At 36.3% G+C, this 22,561-nt stretch overlaps 3 protein-coding genes across 3 annotated transcripts in view; all 3 read left to right on the top strand.

The window, feature by feature from the left end:
• The first annotated feature begins 2,933 nt into the window (after nucleotides 1-2,933).
• On the top strand, nucleotides 2,934-3,890 carry LOC111419897 (dynein regulatory complex protein 8-like). Its single transcript, XM_023052781.2, has 4 exons — nucleotides 2,934-3,043; nucleotides 3,107-3,347; nucleotides 3,402-3,612; nucleotides 3,690-3,890. The coding sequence occupies exons 1-4, from the start codon at nucleotides 3,016-3,018 to the stop codon at nucleotides 3,819-3,821; spliced, it is 612 nt and encodes a 203-aa protein (XP_022908549.1). The 5' UTR covers nucleotides 2,934-3,015; the 3' UTR covers nucleotides 3,822-3,890.
• Nucleotides 3,891-10,012: 6,122 nt separating this feature from the next.
• LOC111422472 (uncharacterized) overlaps nucleotides 10,013-22,561 on the top strand; it is a 12,855-nt gene continuing 306 nt past the window's right edge. Inside the window, exons 1-6 of the mRNA XM_023055660.2 lie at nucleotides 10,013-10,572; nucleotides 15,884-16,165; nucleotides 16,222-16,499; nucleotides 16,552-18,033; nucleotides 21,647-22,198; nucleotides 22,252-22,521. Of these exons, the coding sequence (XP_022911428.2) occupies nucleotides 10,104-10,572; nucleotides 15,884-16,165; nucleotides 16,222-16,499; nucleotides 16,552-18,033; nucleotides 21,647-22,198; nucleotides 22,252-22,521 (3,333 nt within the window). The 5' untranslated portion in view covers nucleotides 10,013-10,103. The remainder of the gene's footprint in view (nucleotides 10,573-15,883; nucleotides 16,166-16,221; nucleotides 16,500-16,551; nucleotides 18,034-21,646; nucleotides 22,199-22,251; nucleotides 22,522-22,561) is intronic.
• Nucleotides 10,598-11,456, top strand: LOC111422474 (uncharacterized). The gene is made up of 2 exons (XM_023055661.2): nucleotides 10,598-11,132; nucleotides 11,191-11,456. Exons 1-2 carry the CDS (start codon nucleotides 10,706-10,708, stop codon nucleotides 11,265-11,267), a joined length of 504 nt encoding a protein of 167 aa, XP_022911429.1. The 5' UTR covers nucleotides 10,598-10,705; the 3' UTR covers nucleotides 11,268-11,456.

Below are 22,561 nucleotides of genomic sequence, written 5' to 3'. Positions count from 1 at the left end.
GAAAACTTTGCCAATGCAGGATAAGCACAAAAGCAAAGTAACAGCTGCAGAAATGAGGTACCGGGTGGTACAAGATCCGTATAGATAATAAGAGAATCCCAAAAAGATGATGATAGACACCCAGAAAGAAGTAGCTGTCAGTATCAAGAACAAAACATGCATAACGTTGGCAGAAGACTAGATACTACTTCTAAAAAACTAAATACTGCTTTCTGAAGACTAGATACTGCTCTGGAAGATTAAATACTGCTTTCTGAAGACTAGATACTGCCGACAGGTCTAAATACAACATCTGGAACACTAAATACTGCTTTCTAAAGACTAAAATTGCTTTGTGGAAACTAAATACTGCTCTCTGAAGACTAGATATTGCTGACAGGTCTAAGTACTGCAAAAGAAAGATAAGATATTGTTGGAGAAAACATACATAATGTTGGCAGGAGACTAGATATTGCTTCTAGAAGACTAAATACTGCTTTCTGAAGACTAGATACTTCCGACAGGTCTAAATACAACGTCTGGAACACTAAATACTGCCTTCTAAAGACTAAAATTGCTTTTTGGAGATTAAATACTGCTTTCTGAAGACTAGATACTGCTAACAGGTCTAAATATTGCAAAAGAAAGATTAAATATTTTGGAGAAAACATACATAACTTTGGCAGAAGACTAGATACTGCTCTGGAAGATTAAATACTGCTTTCTGAAGACTAGATACTGCCGACAGGTTTAAATACAGCATCTGGAACACTAAATACTGCTTTCTAAAGACTAAAATTGCTTTGTGGAAACTAAATACTGCTCTCTGAAGACTAGATATTGCTGACAGGTCTAAGTACTGCAAAAGAAAGATAAGATATTGTTGGAGAAAACATACATAATGTTGGCAGGAGACTAGATATTGCTTCTAGAAGACTAAATACTGCTTTCTGAAGACTAGATACTTCCGACAGGTCTAAATACAACGTCTGGAACACTAAATACTGCCTTCTAAAGACTAAAATTGCTTTGTGGAAACTAAATACTGCTTTCTGAAGACTAGATACTGCTGACAGGTCTAAGTACTGCAAAAGAAAGATAAGATATTGTTGGAGAAAACATACATAATGTTGGCAGGAGACTAGATATTGCTTCTAGAAGACTAAATACTGCTTTCTGAAGACTAGATACTTCCGACAGGTCTAAATACAGCATGTGGAACACTAAACACTGCTTTCTAAAGACTAAAATTGCTTTGTGGAAACTAAATACTGCTCTCTGAAGACTAGATATTGCTGACAGGTCTAAGTACTGCAAAAGAAAGATAAGATATTGTTGGAGAAAACATACATAATGTTGGCAGGAGACTAGATATTGCTTCTAGAAGACTAAATACTGCTTTCTGAAGACTAGATACTGCCGACAGGTCTAAATACAGCATCTGGAACACTAAATACAGCTTTCTAAAGACTAAAATTACTTTGTGGAAACTAAATACTGCTTTCTGAAGACTAGATATTGCTGACAGGTCTAAGTACTGCAAAAGAAAGATAAGATATTGTTGGAGAAAACATACATAATGTTGGTAGGAGACTAGATATTGCTTCTAGAAGACTAAATACTGCTTTCTGAAGACTAGATACTTCCGACAGGTCTAAATACAACGTCTGGAACACTAAATACTGCCTTCTAAAGACTAAAATAGCTTTTTGGAGACTAAATACTGCTTTCTGAAGACTAGATACTGCTAACAGGTCTAAATATTACAAAAGAAAGATTAAATATTTTGGAGAAAACATACATAACTTTGGCAGAAGACTAGATACTGCTCTGGAAGATTAAATACTGCTTTCTGAAGACTAGATACTGCCGACAGGTCTAAATACAGCATCAGGAACACTAAATACTGCTTTCTAAAGACTAAAATTGCTTTGTGGAAACTAAATACTGCTCTCTGAAGACTAAATATTGCTGACAGGTCTAAGTACTGCAAAAGAAAGATAAGATATTGTTGGAGAAAACATACATAATGTTGGCAGGAGACTAGATATTGCTTCTAGAAGACTAAATACTGCTTTCTGAAGACTAGATACTTCCGACAGGTCTAAATACAGCATCTGGAACACTAAATACTGCTTTCTAAAGACTAAAATTGCTTTGTGGAAACTAAATACTGCTCTCTGAAGACTAGATATTGCTGACAGGTCTAAGTACTGCAAAAGAAAGATAAGATATTGTTGGAGAAAACATACATAATGTTGGCAGGAGACTAGATATTGCTTCTAGAAGACTAAATACTGCTTTCTGAAGACTAGATACTTCCGACAGGTCTAAATACAGCATCTGGAACACTAAATACTGCTTTCTAAAGACTAAAATTGCTTTGTGGAAACTAAATACTGCTTTCTGAAGACTAGATATTGCTGACAGGTCTAAGTACTGCAAAACAAAGATAAGATATTGTTGGAGAAAACATACATAATGTTGGCAGGAGACTAGATATTGCTTCTAGAACACTAAATACTGCTTTCTGAAGACTAGATACTTCCGACAGGTCTAAATACAACGTCTGGAACACTAAATACTGCCTTCTAAAGACTAAAATTGCTTTGTGGAGATTAAATACTGCTTTCTGAAGACTAGTTACTACTGACAGGTATAAATACTGCAAAAGAATTTATCAAAAACGAAATTGAAAATATTAAAAACAAATAGATGAACTATCTCTAACGACTACAGAATTTCATGGAAATTCGATATTGTGTTATTCCTTCTTTTTCAACCATGATTGATGGTACATAATATTTATAAATATATTTGTGGAGCTTCTTCGAAGCAAATGAATGACTATAAACATATATCATCTAGATAGACTGACAATGAGTTATAAATAATTACAGATGGAGTAAAGACACAATATTTATCCAAGTAGTCATAAATATATATTTTTGTCAAATTTTATTGTCTTAAAATTTTAATTTGGCACTATTTAAATTTTTTATAACAAAATTTTTTTGTTAATATCAATAATTAATTATGGATGATGAAGACGAAGAAACGAAGAGTATTTTATTTATACATCTATCATTTTACTTATCATTGTGTGATTTTTATTTTTTTATTTCAGTTAAGTTAAACAACGAATTGGAACAGAAAATTTTCGATGCTTTCGAGTTATTTGACCACGTCGGAAACAAAACGGTCGAATCACAGGATATTGGAACAATAATTCGTTCTTTGGGATCTTGCCCACTAGAATCTGATATAGAACAGATGGTGTTTAAAGATTTAGAAGACCATAAAAACAGGGGTACGGTTCACGTTAATAAATTTATACCGGTTGCTTCTAGTTTTATCACCGCTCATAAGTAACAATTTGTCACTTAACAATTATTTAAACATTGAACTATAATACTTTGTAGATATGAACCACCTTCCCCTGATGCTCTCCTTGAAGCTTTCCACGTTTTGGACCCATTAGGAAAAGGGTACATAACTAGAGAGTATATTACTCAATTAATGACGGAAAAAGGTGAGCCATTTAGTCAAGACGAAATAGACGAAATGCTTGAAGTAGCTATTGATCCTTCTACTCAAACAGTGCCATACGAATTTTACATCAATAAATTGGTTGTAAGTTTATTAGAAAGATACAAATTTTGCTGTATAGTTACATATTTCGTTTATTTAGCAACCTTTTTATTTCGTAGTACGAACCTCCGCCTGAAGTAAGTCTATATGCGATTGCTGATGCCGTTGAAGCTGCGAAACCTAAACCTGCTAAAAAAACTTTAGCCGAAATGATGGCGGAAATGCACGGACATGACGAAGAAGACGATTGATTATTATATTATTTTTAAATGTGTGCTGTGTAAATTAACAAAAATTATATTTTTAATTATTTTTTTTAATTAAGAGTATTTTTTGCTAAACACTAGACCTAGAAATATTTGAGTTTAGCCATCTTAAGAGATGCACGTCTAAACTAACAACATTATAAGACACGAATAGAATAAATTAAGCATTTACCAATTGAAAGTGTGAAATAGTAGTTGCCTACCCATTCGTGACGTGCCATGGCTAACCAATCTGCCGCAGGCTCTTCGGAAGGAACTAGGGTTTAAACCACGAATGGCTCATTAGGCTTACGTAGCAGCAATCAGATCCATGGTCGCGTATGCCTCACTGGTTTGGAGGCCAAAAACAAACCATAAGACAGCACAACAACAGCTGGTAGAAATCCAGCGGTTAGGATGTCTTAATATAACGGGTGCAATGAGATCTTCTCCGAACTTGAAGCCCTACTCGAGTAGTAGGTATTCGCCGATTCTGGAACCTTCTCCTGGAGCAACCAAGGTCAAGGTGACACCGCGTGGCCTTGACCTTGGCCGTTCCAGGTGGAGGTTCCAGAATCGGTTAATGTGACCTTGACCTCGACTGCTCAAGGAGAAGGTTTCTAAGCCGGCTAAGGTCGTTCCGAGTGACCTTGACCTTGAATGTCATAGGAGTCCGGTATCGGCTAAATAATGTGCTTCATTAACTTTAATACATTTACCTACACAAGCAGTTCGCCGATGTCTTTTAAGATTATCTAAACGGCTGAAACTTTTACCACAATTTTCACAATTAAACATCTTGCTGTTGTTGAACTGATATGTTTTGTTAGAATCACTGTTCTTATTATGAAATCGTTTTCTGAATAACTTCAAATCACCTATTTTTAAATTTTTTAAATAAAAGATCGCTCGATGCTGGAACAGTCAAGGTCAAGGTCGTAGAAGAGATCCGCAAAGCTTTAATCTCCTTATTTTCTATTAGTTCTATCTTAACCGTTGTAGATGTTGGGTGGGTCAAAATTAACAATTTTAATAGTTAACTATACATATAATAGTATAATAAATTTTATCTACAACTATTGAATTATCTATTCGTTATACAATTGATTTTTGACGGGTAATGACACTCATTACCCATGACAGACAAAGTGTTGAATAATGAGGCCATTATTCCACACTTCTGACACTGCCTACTAATCAAAAAATAAAATATTAACAGAAATGACAGCTTTCTTATATTGAGGTTATGTCTGAAATGTCTATCAAGTTTATTTTTTTTTCGTTTTTTTGATTTTTTTTTCAAAATTAAATAGTTGTAGATAAAGTATAGTATTCAACTTGCGTATAATGGATGTTACCCACTCAGATTACAACACTCGCTCGCTTCGCTCGCTCGTGTTGCAACTTCTTCTTCGTGGGTAACAGCCGCCATTATACGCTTGTTGAATAATATACTATTATCTACAACTATTGAATTATCTATTCGTAATACATTTGATTTTTGACGGGTAATGACACGCATTACTAATGACTGACAAAGTGTTGAATAATGAAGCCATTATTCCACAGTTCTGACACGGCCTACTAATCAAAAAATAAAATATTAACAGAAGTGACAGTTTTCTTATATTGAGGTTATGTCTGAAATGTTTATCAAGTTTATTTTTTTCCTTGTTTTGATTTCTTTTTCAAAATTAAATAGTTGTAGATAAAGTATAGTATTCAACTTGCGTATAATGGATGTTACCCACTCAGATTACAACACTCGCTTGCTTCGCTCGCTCGTGTTGTACCTTCATCTTCGTGGGTAACAGCCGCCATTATACGCTTGTTGAATAATATACTATTATTTTATTTTATTTTACTTATTTTTTTTGATCGAGGACACGCGGCGTAACCTTACCTATTTCTGGAACCTACACCTTGAATACTTGAGGTCAAGGTTACACGGCGTCACCTTAGCCATGAGGTCGAGGTCACACGCCATGACCTTAGCCGATTCCGGACTCCTATGGACATTCAAGGTCAAGGTTACTCGGAACGGCCTTGGCCGGCTTAGGAACCTTCTCCTTGGGAACATTCTCCTCGAGCAGTCGAGGTCAAGGTCACATTTGCCGATTGTGGAACCTCCACATGGACCAACCAAGGTCAAGGGCACGCGGTGTGACCTTGACCTTGGTTGTTCCAGGAGGACGTTCCATAATTGGCGAATACCTACTACTTACTCGGTTTCACACCACTTCATTTAAATATACAAAAGGAGGCAGCTTTAAGTGCCTTATCAAGGTATCACTGAAAACATCCTTTTCACTCAAGCTGATGCAGGGTAACCTCAGACGACACACAGTGGTCCACAAGCGGTAAAATGTGAACGAAAATCAAATTTTAGAAATTTTTTTTTTCGTTTTTTTTTACATGTTATATGTACTTTAGGTCCTAATAGACTGAGAGGTGAAAGGAATAAAGTGTTATGTACTTTCTAGTGCTAACTGTACGCAATAAAACAGTACTACAATTCTTGTGTATTAAATATCATAAAATGCTACAACTTTAGATGAAGAAAATATATTGTGTTCCACTTTTTCAAGACAATGCGTTGTTGCTATCTTGAACAGTATAGAAAGGTCTTCATTTGGCACTTTTCTAATTTTTAAAATATTTTTGCAGAAATACGTAATAAGCACTTCTTTTAAAGCTAATTAACACCTACTTGAAGTTACAACTAAATGTTTTAACATATATATCTCGCAGAAGACGCAAGAAGAACTTTTGTCGCTAGAATATTCTTATTCTTTGAGATGTGCTCTATATAACATGATAACCACATTTTGCTTTAACTTGCTCCTTTCCAAGATATTAACGATCAAAGATGATCAGTGACTGAGTGTGTTATTTGACCGTTTTCATATAAAATGCTTATATTCTTTTTCTCAAAAGATAAATCTCGCATATTTGGTGTAAACTTGCATAACAATAATAGAATACCAGACTTAAAGTTTCAGGCATATCTAACAACCGGAAGTGGTTGTTAGATACAGTGCGGCAAAAAACTGGAACACTTGAAATATCTACTTTTTTTGTAAGTACGAAGGCTTTCACGGCCGGAGTAAATTGAACTAAAATTAAAACTAAAACTAGAACTAACACTAGAAACTTTCGGGTTTTGCCGTGCGTCTTTTAAGACAAGGTTTGACGTTTCGGATGCCATGTTACAACCTTCTTCAGAAACACTTCGAACCAGTTTTATTAAATAATATTTAAAAAATGTTTTTTAAATGTTTCGGTAATTATCCAAATGTAAATGTAAATTCTATATTACGTTGTAAGTGGGGGTTTGATGGTAGCGGATGTCATTCAACTTATAAACAAAAGTTCATCACAAATGCAGAGGGAAAAGATGATTCGCTATTTGTGTCTTCCTAGTCCCATTACGATTGGAAGACAATGATAATAATATTGTATTGTGGAAGAACCCCACACCATAATCTATACGGTTTTGTAGACCGATTAGATTACAATGGGTGCATAAAAAAGCCGCTCTTATAAGAACCGAAGAAAAATATATATTTCAAACCAAATAAGCTCCCTTCAGCCATATAGCCTCAAAATGTGTAAGTGTTAACTTTTCTCTTTATTTCACGATGGTGGATGGCAAGGTATAAAGTCTTCGTTTTCTTAAAACTTTATTTGAATGGGAATTTGAAGGAATCATCTGGAATGGAATGTTATTTATGCAGAGCAAAAATTTCACAGATGAACGGTAGAGCTAGAAGGTTTTAAGTTTGGTTTGTCTGTTCTCCATGCATACATTCGGTTTTTTGTGTCTGCTTCACATTTCATATAGATTAGAAATTAGAACTTGGAAGGTGACTAGTTGATACGTAGTTTTAATAAATTATCATCAGAGATTACTGTTATGACAATTTTATAGTAAGCGCGCATGTACTAATCACTTTATACTTCATTTAAGGAATTGACGAGGAACTAATACAGCGATTTGGCGTTGTTTTGGCTGCAATAAACAGTGGGTACAATATTAATTACAATGAATTTGATAAATATTGTTTCAAAACTGCCGAAAAGTACGTCCATTTTATAGTTGGTACTATATGCCAACCAGCGTTCATAAAACTTTGATACATGGATCTGCAGTCATTAAAGAAGCTCTACTACCTATTGGAGAATTGTCGGAAGAAGCGCAAGAAGCTAATAACAAAAAAATCCGAAATTTTAGAGAGAGCCACACAAGGAAATGTAGTAGACTGGATACGAATGAAGATCTATTTAAAAGACTGCTACTCAGCTCACATCCATTTATAAGTAATTTTCAACAGCACATTTCTAGAAAACATAAAAAGATGAGTATCGAGACTAAAAGATTACTTATAATAGACAATGTAGAAGACCAGGAAGAAGAAAAAGATGGCGAAAAAGAAGATGAATATGACGAAGAACAAGAATCAGAACAAGAGCTATATGAGGCAGGATGCAACGAAGATGAAGATGACGAAGAATGGTCTGAAACAGAACAAGAAGAAACACATATTGTTAAGCAACGTAGATAATTTATAGAGAATTAAATTCCCTTTCTGATAGGCTAAAAAAGCATGGTGCGTTCCATTTAAAATTTTCTAGTTTCTCGTCATTGAAAATGGAGAAACAATAATTCAATTTTTGACCAGCCTGTATAAGATACTCCGATACAACAAATGACAATCTATTTGACAGCATCTGAAGAATAATCGTACCAATTTAGACCTTTTTTGAATGAACGTTGGCTGAGATATGGGGTTTTAAAGAGCATGGTGAAATTTACCAAAAAAAGTTTAGAACCAAAATAACGCGAAAACGAAAAACGCTATGTACCAATAACTTTTATCAAAGTTAACCTATTTTTTTACGTACAATTAAATGGTGTAATAAAAACTATAGCATTCCATTTAAAATAACGAAGTTATGGTCTACTTCCGGTAGACCGGAAGTGGCAACCATCTTGAAAATATTTTAGATTGAAAGTTCCGAATGGACAACCCATGCTACCAAAATTTCAAAATTGTACGAATAGTGGAACCTGAAAAAGTTCTAACGAACCAGTTACGTGAGACACTCTGTAGTTAAAGATTTATTTATAGAAACCCTACATCGAAGTGAACTATATAACCAATTTATTTTAAACAATTTTGTATTTAGCTATCCATCACGATTTAATAGCGTTGTATAAAATTTTGTATTTATCCAATTCTAAGGACCTAAATTATATGAAAAAAATAGACTGTGGCCTCAAGTAAATTAGTACTTCCGGTTGACATATTTGATCCAAAAGTTCACAAAGTCTTTAGCATATAGCCACATACCAAGTTTCAAAAAATTATCTCAACCCAAACTGCGTTAAAATATTTTTGTTCGGGTTTTTTAGAATTTAGACCACTGTGCGACACCTCTAAATCCTCAAGGACTCATGTCTAAATCACTTGATTGCAATTAAAACGGACTTTATACCGACAGAATACAATTTCGACCAGCAGTACAAGGTCATATTTAGAAGCAGGGATGATTGGACGAAGGATGAGCCTCATTTTTCAATCAGAAATACTTACTGTCAACTTCTGCAAGCTTTGAACCTAGAAAAGGGACGGAAAGGTGCATCCATAAACATTTTTACAGACAGTCGGGCCGCCCTAAAGATCAGAGAGTGTACCAGCAACCTGAGAGAACTCGATAGGGGCAATTATGTTACTCTATGGTGTGTTCCAGGTCACAGAGACATTGAGAGCAATGAGCAGGCGGACAAGCTGGTCAAAGAGGCAGGTGAAAAGGTGAAAAGGCCCTTCATTGGACTCCAACCCGGTTGTGGACTACAAAAAACCACATAAAACAAGTAATCAAGTAACAGTTGGAAGGCCTCAAAGGTAGCCTTACGCTGGAAAGAATTTCCAGGTCACAGACAAGCGAAGAGCATGATAACTCCGTCGCAAAACAAAACCAAAGAGGGCATCTAAGGACGCTCCCAGGTTTCATGACCCCTTCCCGGGATGTAGCAGTCCTCTTAGATGCATTAAAATTATTCATTGAAATAGTTTAAAGAGCAAATTAAAAATTTTTCATATAACTTCCTACGCCGTATTAATCCGCTATATCGAGGTTTTACTGTATTATCATAATAATCAAGTTATCCAATTAGTTTTCAGCTTGGCCGTTTGGCACATGAAACGCCACTAAATTTTATATTAAATAATATTGAAATTTATTCAAAAATTCTTTGTATATTGCAAAGATTTCTGTAAAATCATGTCGATAACCAGTAAAAGTACGTGTACCGGAAAGACGGGAAAAAAGGGGAAAAAAGATGATGGCAAAACACCGAAAGATGATTTTATGGACAGATTTTATCCACCGGATAGAAAAATTTGCACTATAATCCCCACAAGAAAAGAAGAAATAGTCGACCCATTTTACCCGTATCGACCGAAAACAAGCAGAGAATATTTAGATTACAACATCTCTCAAACCGAAGCCAAAATGGATTGCGGACCTTATAAAATACATTATTCTTTTATAAGAGCTGAATACGAACGATTTCCGCCTGATTATGTGTTTCCAGTAAAAAAGAAACGAAAACATCCCCAACACGGGCGAGGACCAGTTTGGGTGTTTATGGATGAAATACTGAAAGCTAAAATTGAGAAATTACAAGCTGTCTACAGATATGAGCATAAAATACAACTGCGCATCAGCAAAAAGATAGCACATCAAGCGAGTAAGTTAATTTTTAATATTATTAAGTTTAAATCGAGTAGGTTAAAAAAAATCAATCATAACATTTTTTTTGACATTTTTACTCATCGCAATTTCATCACATCCATTAAATTCTCAAAAGTAACTTTTTAAAAATGGCACACGTACGAAAATCGTCAACGCGTGATAAGCTCCTAAAAGATGATTTAATGGATCGATTTCATGCACCAAACAGAAAAGTTTGTGATATCATAAAAACCCAAAAAGAAGACAAATTAGATCCATTCTATATTTACCGTCCACCACCAAGAAAATATCTTGATTATTCAATTTCCCAAACGTACACAAAAATGGATGCCGGCCCAACAAAGATCCATTACTCGGAAATTCACGCGACTTATATCCCATTTCCGGATGATTACGTTCCTCCGCCTCCCGGAAGACACGCTCAACACGGACGCGGTCCGGTGTGGCTTTTCTGGGACGAACTGTATAAAATAAAAGTAGAGAAACGTCAGGCGAAATATAGGATAGCAATGGAAGAACGTTTAAAGAGGAAAGCTGCGATTGCAAGAGCTGAAAGTAAGTTATTTAAGTTAATATTAGAGTTTGATGTATTGTCATTTTGTTGTATTTTTAGAAATCAGAAAACGAAAATTAAAAAGGAAAAAGGCGAAACAAGAGGCAGAAAAAAATAAAAGGAATAAGACAAGATGATTTTTTTTGTAACAAGACCAAAAATGAGTTTAGAAATCGGAAGAAAAAAGATAATAAAAGGAGAATGTAGAAAAAATAATGGTGCAAAATAGATATTTTTTAAAAGTTTACGAGATTTAAAACTAAAATATTCATTATAATTAATTTTTTGACAAAAGGCCGACAAAATACAATATGTCCGTAAAGTCATGGTGCACTTTTGACTGGTCACAGAAAAGCAACAAAGCAAGAATCTTCACCAAATAAAAGGAAAGCTCTCCTAATTTTACACAATTTCAATGCAGATCAAACAAATTTGCCTATCAAACTGTAGAAAGTTTTCAACTGCTTATCCCATCAATTGATGTTATTCTTATGTAGCGGTGCTTCATTGTACACACGACAATATTCACGTAGTCGTATTTTGCAACACATCTCGACTAGCATGGGCTGATCTGCTGCTGTGCAATTCGTGGTATTGCTCAATATATTATGAAAACTCTCCTTTTATTTGATGAATATTTCACATTTCCATCTTGCTTAATTTAACTCTAAAAGATTTTGACATTCATATATTTTTCGTAGATTGGTGAAATGAATAAATCTTATTATCTGTTAATTTCATGGTATTATCGGGTATTGTAAAAGATCTGATAGTTTCATGTTTTTCGTGAATTCAATATTCTTGGTGAATAGTAGCATAGATAACTAAAAAATCATCTCTGATGATAAGTCTATTTGTAAATTCTAAAGGTAGCAATAAGATTTTTGGGGGTAAAGGCGTATATAAAATAGTCATAAAATAGCATTCAGTCGATATATCAAGCAATAACAACATCAGACTAAATATATTTAAATATGGGTTATGTAGGTTATGTTAGTAATGGAGGTTATATGCATTGAGGTCTTATACAAGGTTTATAGAACATAAGGTTACCTCATTCCCTATGCCTCTGTAGTATCGATTATTACCCCGCAAATTGACGTCACTGGTTCGATACAGTCAGAATAAAAGATAGCCTATACACGTGCCTATACTGTGGTACAGTCTATATAAAATATTTAAACCTCGCATCGTGTTGTGTTGTTCATAGAACCAGCTACGTCACTGACCCACCTTGCCTCTCAGAGGAGGAGAATCGGTATTGGGTAACCTTATGTTCTATAGACCTTGGGTCTTATATATAATCTAGAGTGCGTATGCTATTGTCCCCACCACGCCTAAAATGAAGCCAGAAAGGTCGCCATGTTAGATGTACCAACTTAGCGGGAAATTCAAAAGTCTGATATATACTTATGCAAGAATTTACATTATTATAAACTGGAAAGACAAAATAATAACCAAAACAAAACATTAATTTTTTATTGATAAATAATTATTAATTATATGATATTTTAAAAGAACTTAATAATTTTTAGCCATAACCCTTATAATTAACATAAACTAAGAAGAAAATATTTAAAGCAATTCTGATTGATCGCGTTAACCATTGCTTATAAATAATTGTTGGTTTATTTAAAAAAAAACTGAACAGTCGTTAATAATAAACTTTACTTCAACTGAAGACCTCGGTGCAAGAAGGGAGTAGCTCCATTTATCAAGACAAGGAGTTGTCCCCTTCTTACACCGAGGTGTTTGGCCTTAGGCCAGGCGCGCACTCGCGATTTTATTGTTGACCAACTTAAAAATCGCTCGATTAAAAAGTTGCCATTAAATTTCCGCTCAGCGCACTATCGACTAGACAGTTGCTGCAGTCTTAAATTTCAACATGGACGCTACTGATGTAGCATGTGTCTGTGCGTTGATTGTCAAAAGAAGAAAAAGGAAAAACAGACGTTTCTGGGTTCATCTCCTCATTAGTCAGCGACTGTTTAATGGTCAATTTTATAAACTGTTTGAAACATTGAAGGACCACCCCATGAAATTCTTCAGTTACTATAGAATGAGTTATACGAGTTTTAACATCTTACTGACTGCAGTTCAAGATCAAGTTTACCATAATAACATTGTTTCTTACAGATATTTGGCAACAGGCAACAGCTTCGCCTCTTTGCATTTTGAATATTTACTTGGCCAAACAACAATAAGAGAAATTGTGAGAGATACATGTATCGCTATTTGGGAATGTTTAGTGTCTATATATATGCCACCAAAAAATACTGATGATTGGTTACAAATAGCAAACAATTTTTACAAGCGAACAAATTTTCCTAACTGCATTGGAGCCATCGACGGCAAACATATTAGAATAAAAAAACCTGCTTCCAGTGGATCTGAATTCTTCAACTATAAGTGTTTCTTTTCAACTGTGTTGCTTGGAGTAGCAGATTCCGACTACTGTTTTACTTCAATGGAAGTTGGAGCCTATGGTTCTGCAAGTGATTCCAATATTTTCAAGAAATCAAAATTTGGCAGTTTACTTGAAAAAGGACAGTTAAATATACCAGGCCCAACACTGCTACCAAATGAGGAAACCGGAACTGTCATGCCGTTTATAATTTTAGGCGATGAAGCATTTGCTACTTCAGAACATATTCTACGTCCATATCCTAGCAAAAATTTGTCAGTTACGAAACGTGTCTTTAACTATAGGCGATCAAGAGCCTGTAGAATGGTGGAGTGCTCGTTTGGCATATTAGCTGGCAAATGGAGGATACTGAATAAGTCTTGAATTATCCGATATCATTATAAAAGCATGCTGCATTCTCCACAATTTTGTTAGGAAGCACGATGGAGTTTGTTTCGAAGATAGTTTGTACGAATGTCATTTAGATAACATGAATCCCGTTGGAACAAGAGGTACCGTTAGAGGTATTCACATTAAAGACTATTTTGCAAAATATTTCACCTCTCCTCAGGGAACTGTTCATTGACAATATGACAAAATTTAAATAAAAATGCCAATACAAAAGTATTCGGCTAAAATGAAACCCCATGTGGAATAACCAATTTTAAGTCGAAATGAAAGAAAGCAACTGGTAGCAACTGACCGAATAATCGCCAGTGCGCGCGTACAGGTTAAAACGTGTACGTTGCATTATTCCCGGCAACAGTTGAGTCGCCTTGAAAATAGGGCAAGATGTAATTTTTTAGTTGCCGTGATTAAATAGTTGCTAGTGCGCGCCGCTTCATATAACTCAGTGTATTTCATTTTGGTGATTTTTAAGTTGCCGCAACTAAATCGCTAGTGCGCGCCTGGCCTAATTGTTAATTCCAAGTCAAGTAACCAGAAACATTTATGGACTGTTGTAAATAATCGTCCAACGTACCAAATTATAAAAAACATATGTGAAACGAAAAAAATTCGAAAACTTTCAACAAAAATCAAAATTTAATAAAAATAACTATATGTTTATGAGAATTGTGAGGTTATAATTGTAGGTACAATAGAGACTTGAACCTACAGCTAAGTTCAGGTCGGTACATCCAACATGTCTGACTTTCTGATTACCCCCACCACCACCACATACGCTCTCTAGATTATATATAAGATCTCAATGGTTATATGTCAAAGATATTATTTAATGATTTTCCTTTAAAAGAAAACATTTTCGGCTTGTGAAAACACTAACAGATTCATGACAACGCTCACAAGACGTTTCGATTTGAGGTTATAATTACAGAGTGACATCCCTTAGAAGAACAGACGTACTTTTTCGACGTGGCCATTTGAATTGTACAGCAGACATATTAAACTAATGCTATCTCTTTCCAACACACATTACTCTCTAGCGATTTGTGAACTACGTATGGCATTTGTAAGAGCAGAAAATGATGATTTACTGCCAGCTCTCGTGGCGTCTACTATAACAACCAAAACCGCAGTAATATCTGGTTGCTTACGGGACATCATATGGCGAAACAAACACATGACGATAAAAAGCAAAGTAAGAATCTATAAAACCTGTGTAAGACCACTACTAACATACGGAGTTGACATCAACAATCAAATAAGTCATGAGAGCCACATAGATGAGAACCCTAAGAAATTGGCTTAAGCTCGCGTAATAGGCTAAGAAGCGAGAGGATCCGGGAGATGTGCGAGGTTCAGAATGTGGTTTGTCTAGGAGAAGTTACTGAAGAGATCATGTTGAAAAGATAGATGAGGAAAGATTGGTAAAGAAAATACAAACGCAAAAACTAGACACCAGGCGACTCTCAAGAAGACCACGTAAATGCTGGCATGAGAGTTAAACGTCGTCATCTCAAAATAACCCATAGGAACGGAAGTAGAATAGAGAAGAGGAGAAATGGAAAAAACAGGGCTAGTCCCTAAAGTAAAAAGCCATTCATTTGTCATTCAAATCATTGAAGTAGTCTTTTATCTAGTAGGTATTTTGATTGCAGCATCATTAGCATTATCTAGTTTCTATTAGATCAGTATCTCAGTAGAATTCTGTAACCAGTATTTAGCCTTGTACTTATCAAATCTTTTGCTACCAGTCGACTTCAATTAGCCGTACGTGGTCTTTTGCTAGCATTATATCACCTTATATTAGTATTATCTAGTTTTCTGTTAACGTTATTTGATGTACTGCAAACACTATGTAGTACTTTATCAAAAAATCAGAATGTGAGCGAATGAAATTAATCAGATTTTTCTCGACTCTCTGTTTTAATCTATATCATGTTTTAGAGAAAGCGATGTTATCAAAAATTATTGAAAATGCCCTTCCTGCGTGGTTCCATGAATTATCTAACCAACAACTAGATAGTGTGGATCTTTTATACAAAGCCATATTAAGGGATTTACATTACCACACGATTTGTAACGTTCAAGATGTTATAGCAAAAATTGGTTTGGTTTTAAGACCGAATCATTTATATGTTGAAAAAGCTTTAAAACTTTGCTGCAAGTGTCCTATTAGATTCTTGACGCTGATTTATCTCTATAGACGAAAAAAACGACAGGAAGAATGTAACTAAATCTTAATTTTATTGATACGAATTAATTGTTTTTTGTTCTAATCTAAGGCATAGATTACGATCTTAACGATAAAATATTATTATCTTCAATCGTTCACTTGGTGTTACCAATGATATTAAAAGAAATGCATATCAGAATCCCATCACCCCCACCTAAAGAACCTTTACCACCTCAACCCGAACCGCCGAAGCCAAAAAAGAAAAAGTATGACTCCCCATATTTAGAACCATACACATTTAAAAGGGATCCACCACGTACAGGTGTTTATAAAAATAATCACGTTCAATATCCGGAGAGTCCTTACTTTATATATTTAAGAGAATACGTAAGTTTATATTTGTTGCGTTAAAACGCATTAAATTTTAATTTTTTTTAAGTATCTTGAGATGTATATAAACCAATTAGGGGATGAAGAAGACTTAAAAAGTAGATCGCGTAAACGCAAACGGAAACGTCCAAATTACGAAAATCTCTCTCCGATTGAAATTGAATTGAATCACGAACGGGATGGTGCCCAACGAGAATACGATGAGTTATTCGAAGGAATGGCAACACCCCGGTTATTAAGGGCCAACGTATTTCCAAAATGCATAATAGTACGTCCGGAAGTGGAAGTTTCAATTCACGAAGAAAGCTACATCGAAGAGCAGGAACATAGCGAAGTTGAAGCTCCCCAACCCGATCAACCTAGTCCACCTGATGATGCAGAACAAGATGATAATGTGCAACAAGATGTTATTGATGAATCTTACGAAGGAGAAGGTGAATCTTACGAGGAAAGTAGCGAATTTGCTACGATTGATATGGCAGGATATTGCCGGGATCATCCATGTTGTAAAACTAAAAAGATATATCGGCTTCCATTAAGTAAAGAGAAAGGTTGTGGGAAGATGGAGAAAAAGAATGTTGATACAAAGAAAAAAGGAAAACAAAAATATAATACCGATCTTGACGATGATTTCGAAGATTACGGCACCGAAAGTTATACTGATTACGATTCAGACGCTTTACCCGATTTATCACCAGAAGAAAATTATCCCATGTATGCAAATGTGGTGCCAATTTGCGGTGGAATAGTTTATCACCCAGTATATAAGTGGGTACCAATCATAACAGGAATAATAGCCCCGGATGTTACTTGCGGATGTAACGTTGAGCCACCACCAAAAAGCTCCAAAGAATCCATAGAACTGTTTAGACGACGAAAACCGGGGAAGGTACAAACCGGGGAATGTACTTGTATAGAACTCTTTCTTAAACGCCAAAAAAAAGAAAAGGAATATCAAAAATTTAGGAAAGAAGTAAGAAAGCTTTGTACTTGCAAAATTTGTATGTGTAAAGACAGAATCCCAAGAACTCCGTCACCGGTACCGAGTGTCCCCAGTTTTATCCCACCAAGCGACGATGTTTACCCAAAACCAATCCCGAGCAAACTAGTTGAAATCGTTGAACCACCCCCATTCGAATGCGAATGCAAAAACATCGTTCAACAACGATTAAGTCACATGCAACACGTTGAGAACGAAGTTGAAGATAACAGAAAACGTTCTTATTTTATAGCCGACACCACCGACGATGGAAAAAAAATTATAGGTGCTATTAAAGCCCCGAAACCGTGTCGCTGCTTGGAAAAGTACCAAGCGAGAGTCGAACGATTTGAAAGGGAGAAACGTATCGAGTTTATCCAAAGAGCTTTGAAAAATACCAAGAAAGTATTTTTCTTCGGTGGCATTAAATTGGACGCGGATGGAAAACCAATATATATGATCGCTGGAGTTGCCGGTGCAAAACCTTGCGGGAAATGCGTTGAAACTAAAATAGAAGAAGTTAGAGAGGAACAACGTAAAGCTGAAATGCCGGTAAATTTTCTAAATTAATTAAATTTGTTTTATATAGAATTCCTATTTCGATAACTGATTTTCTATTCCTCCATTCCTCTTGCGGTAAGACTCATGGTCTGTCTGATCCCTGGATAAAGCAGGGAGTTCAGGATGTATTTGGACATCGTCATCACAGCATATTACACAGTACACCATATTAACTGTTTGGTTTCCTCATTTGGGACATGTTCCAGTCTTGATACTCTGCATGCTCTTCTTAGAAAGTCTATTTTCAACGTTTCAATCTGTTTCCTACTTTTCGTCACTATTCTGGCCCGTATGTTAATATTATACACTGTTGGAAATAATTCACGAGCACACCCTGTATAATCTGAACGCGAGTGTCTAGCGCAATAAAATTTGGTATAGAAGTAGTACTAAAGTAGTGTAACTTACTCTCACATGGAGAACGGCATAACTCTGCTGGGAGGAGAAACATCAATAGCGAGAGTATCCCCCATGAGCTTCGCGTACCATCGCTACACGACGTGGCATGGAGTCTCAACTCGCCTCCATAGCTCCTCAACGTTAGTCGAGGAAGCCGGATAACGTAGAAGTCTCCGACCAGTCATGTCCCAAACATGTTCGATCGGATTCAGATGCGGAATCCGAGCTAGCCATGGAAGCATTCGTATACGGTACTCTTCCACAAAGGTCTGTACAACACGCCCGATGTGCTGTCGTACTTTGTCGTGCATGTATAGCAGACCTGGGAGCCGCCGAACGTAGGGAAGCACAACGGACCGTATCACCTCATCTACGGTCTGCTATACACGCAGCAGACGTGTACGTCCACCTTATGTAATCGCACCCCATACCATACTGCTCGGTTGTCGGTGGATAGGGCGTTCTTGCACACACTGCTCGAGTAGCCGATCACCACGGCTCCGACAAACTAAAATTCGCGCATCACCGGTGCTCAATTCGATTCTTGATTCGTCGGAAAACAAAATGTCCCTCTACTCGGCAACCTACTAATGCCTAGCGTCGACCCACTCGTGACGTATGCTGCGGTGCTCGGGTGTTACTGGAATCCGCTGTATCGCACGACTCGCGCGCCAGTCCACTATCTACCAAACGCCGCCGTACAGTTCGCGTAGTGAGTGCGCCTTCCCCTGCCAGTGGCCACACAGCTCCAAGTTGCCTTGAGGAGGACACACAGGACGCTAAAGCGCTGAGCACAAGAACGTGATCCTCGAGTGCTGGGGACGTCCAGGGCCGTCCTGGCCGCGGCTGTAGGTACCTATGTCCTACCTCAGACCATTCTCGCCATGCCCGTTGCACCGCCGATAACGACCGCTCGAAACGACGCGCAATTTCACAGAACGATACACCCTCCATGTGCATACCCACAAACATTCCTCGCTCAAACTCGCTTAAGTAACGCGATCGCCCATCCATTGCGCACAGAGTACGATAACAATGTGGTTCCTCACACTACACTAAAAACGACCGATATTTTCCATCCACTTCGGTCTCCATAGCGACGGAATGTTCCACTTGGAAGGGTGGCTCAGACAACAATGCCGCGACGGAACAACTCGAAACTCGCTGAATAAACTCGTCTACAGTAAACCTTTGTGCTCCGCAAATATTATGGACTTATCTTCACTCGTTCAGATTATACAGGGTGTGCTCGTGAATTATTTCCAACAGTGTATTTGGACATCGTCATCACAGCATATTACACAGTACACCATATTAACTGTTTGGTTTCCTCATTTGGGACATGTTCCATACATGAAGAGCATACATGAAGAGCATACATACTCTGCATGCTCTTCTTAGAAAATCTATTTTCAACGTTTCAAGCTGTTTCCTGATTTCGTCACTATTCTGGCCCGTATGTTAATATTATACGTTGAATTTCACTTAAAATGAAATATACAAAAATAAATTTTCATAGAAACCACTTATAGTGCTAGTGTAAAACTAGAACTAACACTATACCTAAAATTACTAGAATCATTCGGGTTTAGCCGTCTTTAGAGACGTACGGCTAAACCCAAATGTTTCTAGTTCTAGGTCTAATGTTAACTCTAGTGATAGTGCTAGTGTAAAACTAGATCTAACACAAGACCTAGAACTAGAATCATTCGGGTTTAGCTGTCTTGAAAGACGTGCGGCTAAATTCGTATGTTTCTAATTCTCGGTCTAGTGTTAGTTCTAATCTTGCACTAGCTCTATCACTAGAACTAACACAAGACCTAGATCTAGAATTATTCGGGTTTAGCCGTCTTGAAAGACGTGCGGCTAAATTCGTATGTTTCTAATTCTCGGTCTATTGTTAGTTCTAATCTTGCACTAGCTCTATCACTAGAACTAACACAAGACCTAGATCTAGAATTATTCGGGTTTAGCCGTCTTGAAAGACGTGCGGCTAAATTCGAATGTTTCTAGTTCTCGGTCTAGTGTTAGTTCTAGTTTTGCACTAGCACTATCAGTAGAATTAACACAAGACCTAGAACTAGAATCATTCGCGTTTAGCCGTCTTGAAAGACGTGCGGCTAAATAGGAATGTTTCTAGTTCTAGGTTTAGTTTCAGTTCCACGTTTAGTTCCATAAAAATATATAAAAATCTAGCGCTGAATAACAATTAAAACTAGAACTAACACTAGACCTAGAAAGTTTTTGTTTAGCCGTGCGTCTGAAGACTCTTAGTTCTAGTTTTACACTAGCACTGTTACTATGTGGAACTAGCACTACACCTAGAACTAGAATCATTTGGGTTTAGCCACACGTCTCTAAAGACGGCTAAATTCGAATAATTCTAGTTCTAGGTATAGTGTTAGTTCTAGTTTTACTCTTGCATTGTCACTAGAACTAATATTAGACCTAGAAACATTTGGATTTAGCCGTACGTCTCTTAAGATGGCTAAACGTGAATGATTCTAGTAGTGCTGCATAACAATTAAAACTAGAATTAACACTAGAGTCTTCAGACGCACGGCTAAACCCAAAACTTTCTAGTTCTAGGTCTAGTGTTAGTTCTACTTTTTGTTCAATAGAAACATTTGTGTTTAGCCGTGCGTCTCTTAACTTTTTCCAAGTAAAACTACTCAATGCCTGTACTATTAAGCTATGTCGCATTTTATATGGGACAGTGCAAGTGCATAGTAGTTTCGTAACTATGGTTACTACATTCATATATTGCGAGTTATATGAAATTTCCGGTATATATCCTTACCAAATGTTCCTTCTTTCAAAATTGTGCTGCCCAAATATCTATGTATATTCTTTGCAACTTCTCATCCTGTTGCCATATGTTCTGTTTTAGCCCTACTAATATTCAATCTCCACTTTCGATATTCTTCATTTGATTCCTGAACTTCTTCCAGTGGCGTTACAATTCATACTGAGCCTCAACCACCTTCAATTTATGTCTCCAAGAACTCCTACTCCTCGCAAAACATCCCTCTTTATGTTATGATTTATGATTGACGAACCTGGTGATTCCAAGGTCAAGGCTACGTAGTGTGACCTTGATTTGTATCTTTTGCAGTTTCTTAATAACTTCTTCTTGCTTGTCCTTTCCTTAAGTCCTAATACATTAAATTTAATAATAAATTTCTTTTATTAATTTTTTTTTAAGGTTTTACCTGCTGGTCGCATTCAATATCATATCTCCGGAGTACGAAAAACTCCCCAAGGAAACGTTTATATAATTTCAGGAACATCAGCATCAGAACCGTGTAATTGTATGAAACTGTACGATACTTTCGTGATGATGCACGCAAGATGCATGCAAGTGTATCATCGTTACCTGGAAAAAATGGAAAATGATACAAGGGAGTATTTAGAAGAAATGGGATCGGCACACACGACGACTTCATCTAGCTCATCAGAAAAACAACTTGGAGAAGGACAAGGAGAAGATGTGTCCTCTACCTCAACTTCGTCTAAAACTACCTCATCTACAACTTCTTCGAGTACTAGTCCTAAATCTAGTTCCGAAACTAGTTCAGGTTCATCATACGATGGTTGTACTTGCGGACCATTTCCAAAGGAAAAAATTGTTGAGGAAGAAGAAGCTGTTGAACAGGAAAGTGAAGAAGACATTGAGGAAGAGGAATATCCTTGTGGTAGATATGTGATTGTAAAAGAAATTCCACGGGAGAGAGAAGAACAAATTAAAATAATACAGGTAAAAATTAAATTAAAACTTTAATTAACATTTTTTATTAATTTTATTAACAGAAAGTATTGGATGGTTTGGCAATAGATGGTTTCCCAATAGCTGATCTACCAGGTGCATATAAATTACCACACTTTAGAATTTGGTTGGCATTAAGAACAAAATCTTATTATACAATAAAAGATCGCGAAGATATGATGACGTATTCGAGAGTATTCTGGGGGGAATTGGACAAATGTCATAAAGCCTATAAAGTGCCTGAATCATTAAACATACCAGATAGTATTGCAAAGAAATATACTTATGGTCAATCGAATTTTGTTAAAAAATGGGTACATTAAAATATTTATTAAAAAAAATTAAATAAAAAAA

The sequence above is a fragment of the Onthophagus taurus genome, chromosome 1 (genome assembly GCF_036711975.1).
Source record: "Onthophagus taurus isolate NC chromosome 1, IU_Otau_3.0, whole genome shotgun sequence".
Lineage (NCBI taxonomy): Eukaryota > Metazoa > Arthropoda > Insecta > Coleoptera > Scarabaeidae > Onthophagus > Onthophagus taurus.
The sequence above is the reverse complement of the archived record's forward strand: the minus strand, read 5'-3'. Positions and strand labels throughout refer to the sequence as shown.

Coding starts and splice junctions, on each gene's coding strand:
- LOC111422474 (XM_023055661.2), top strand. CDS start 10,706: ATGGCACACGTACGAAAATCGTCAACGCGTGATAAGCTCCTAAAAGAT. Junction 11,133..11,190: donor TGCGATTGCAAGAGCTGAAA/GTAAGTTATTTA, acceptor TTGTATTTTTAG/AAATCAGAAAACGAAAATTA.
- LOC111419897 (XM_023052781.2), top strand. CDS start 3,016: ATGGATGATGAAGACGAAGAAACGAAGA. Junction 3,044..3,106: donor TGAAGACGAAGAAACGAAGA/GTATTTTATTTA, acceptor TTTTTATTTCAG/TTAAGTTAAACAACGAATTG. Junction 3,348..3,401: donor AGTTTTATCACCGCTCATAA/GTAACAATTTGT, acceptor AATACTTTGTAG/ATATGAACCACCTTCCCCTG.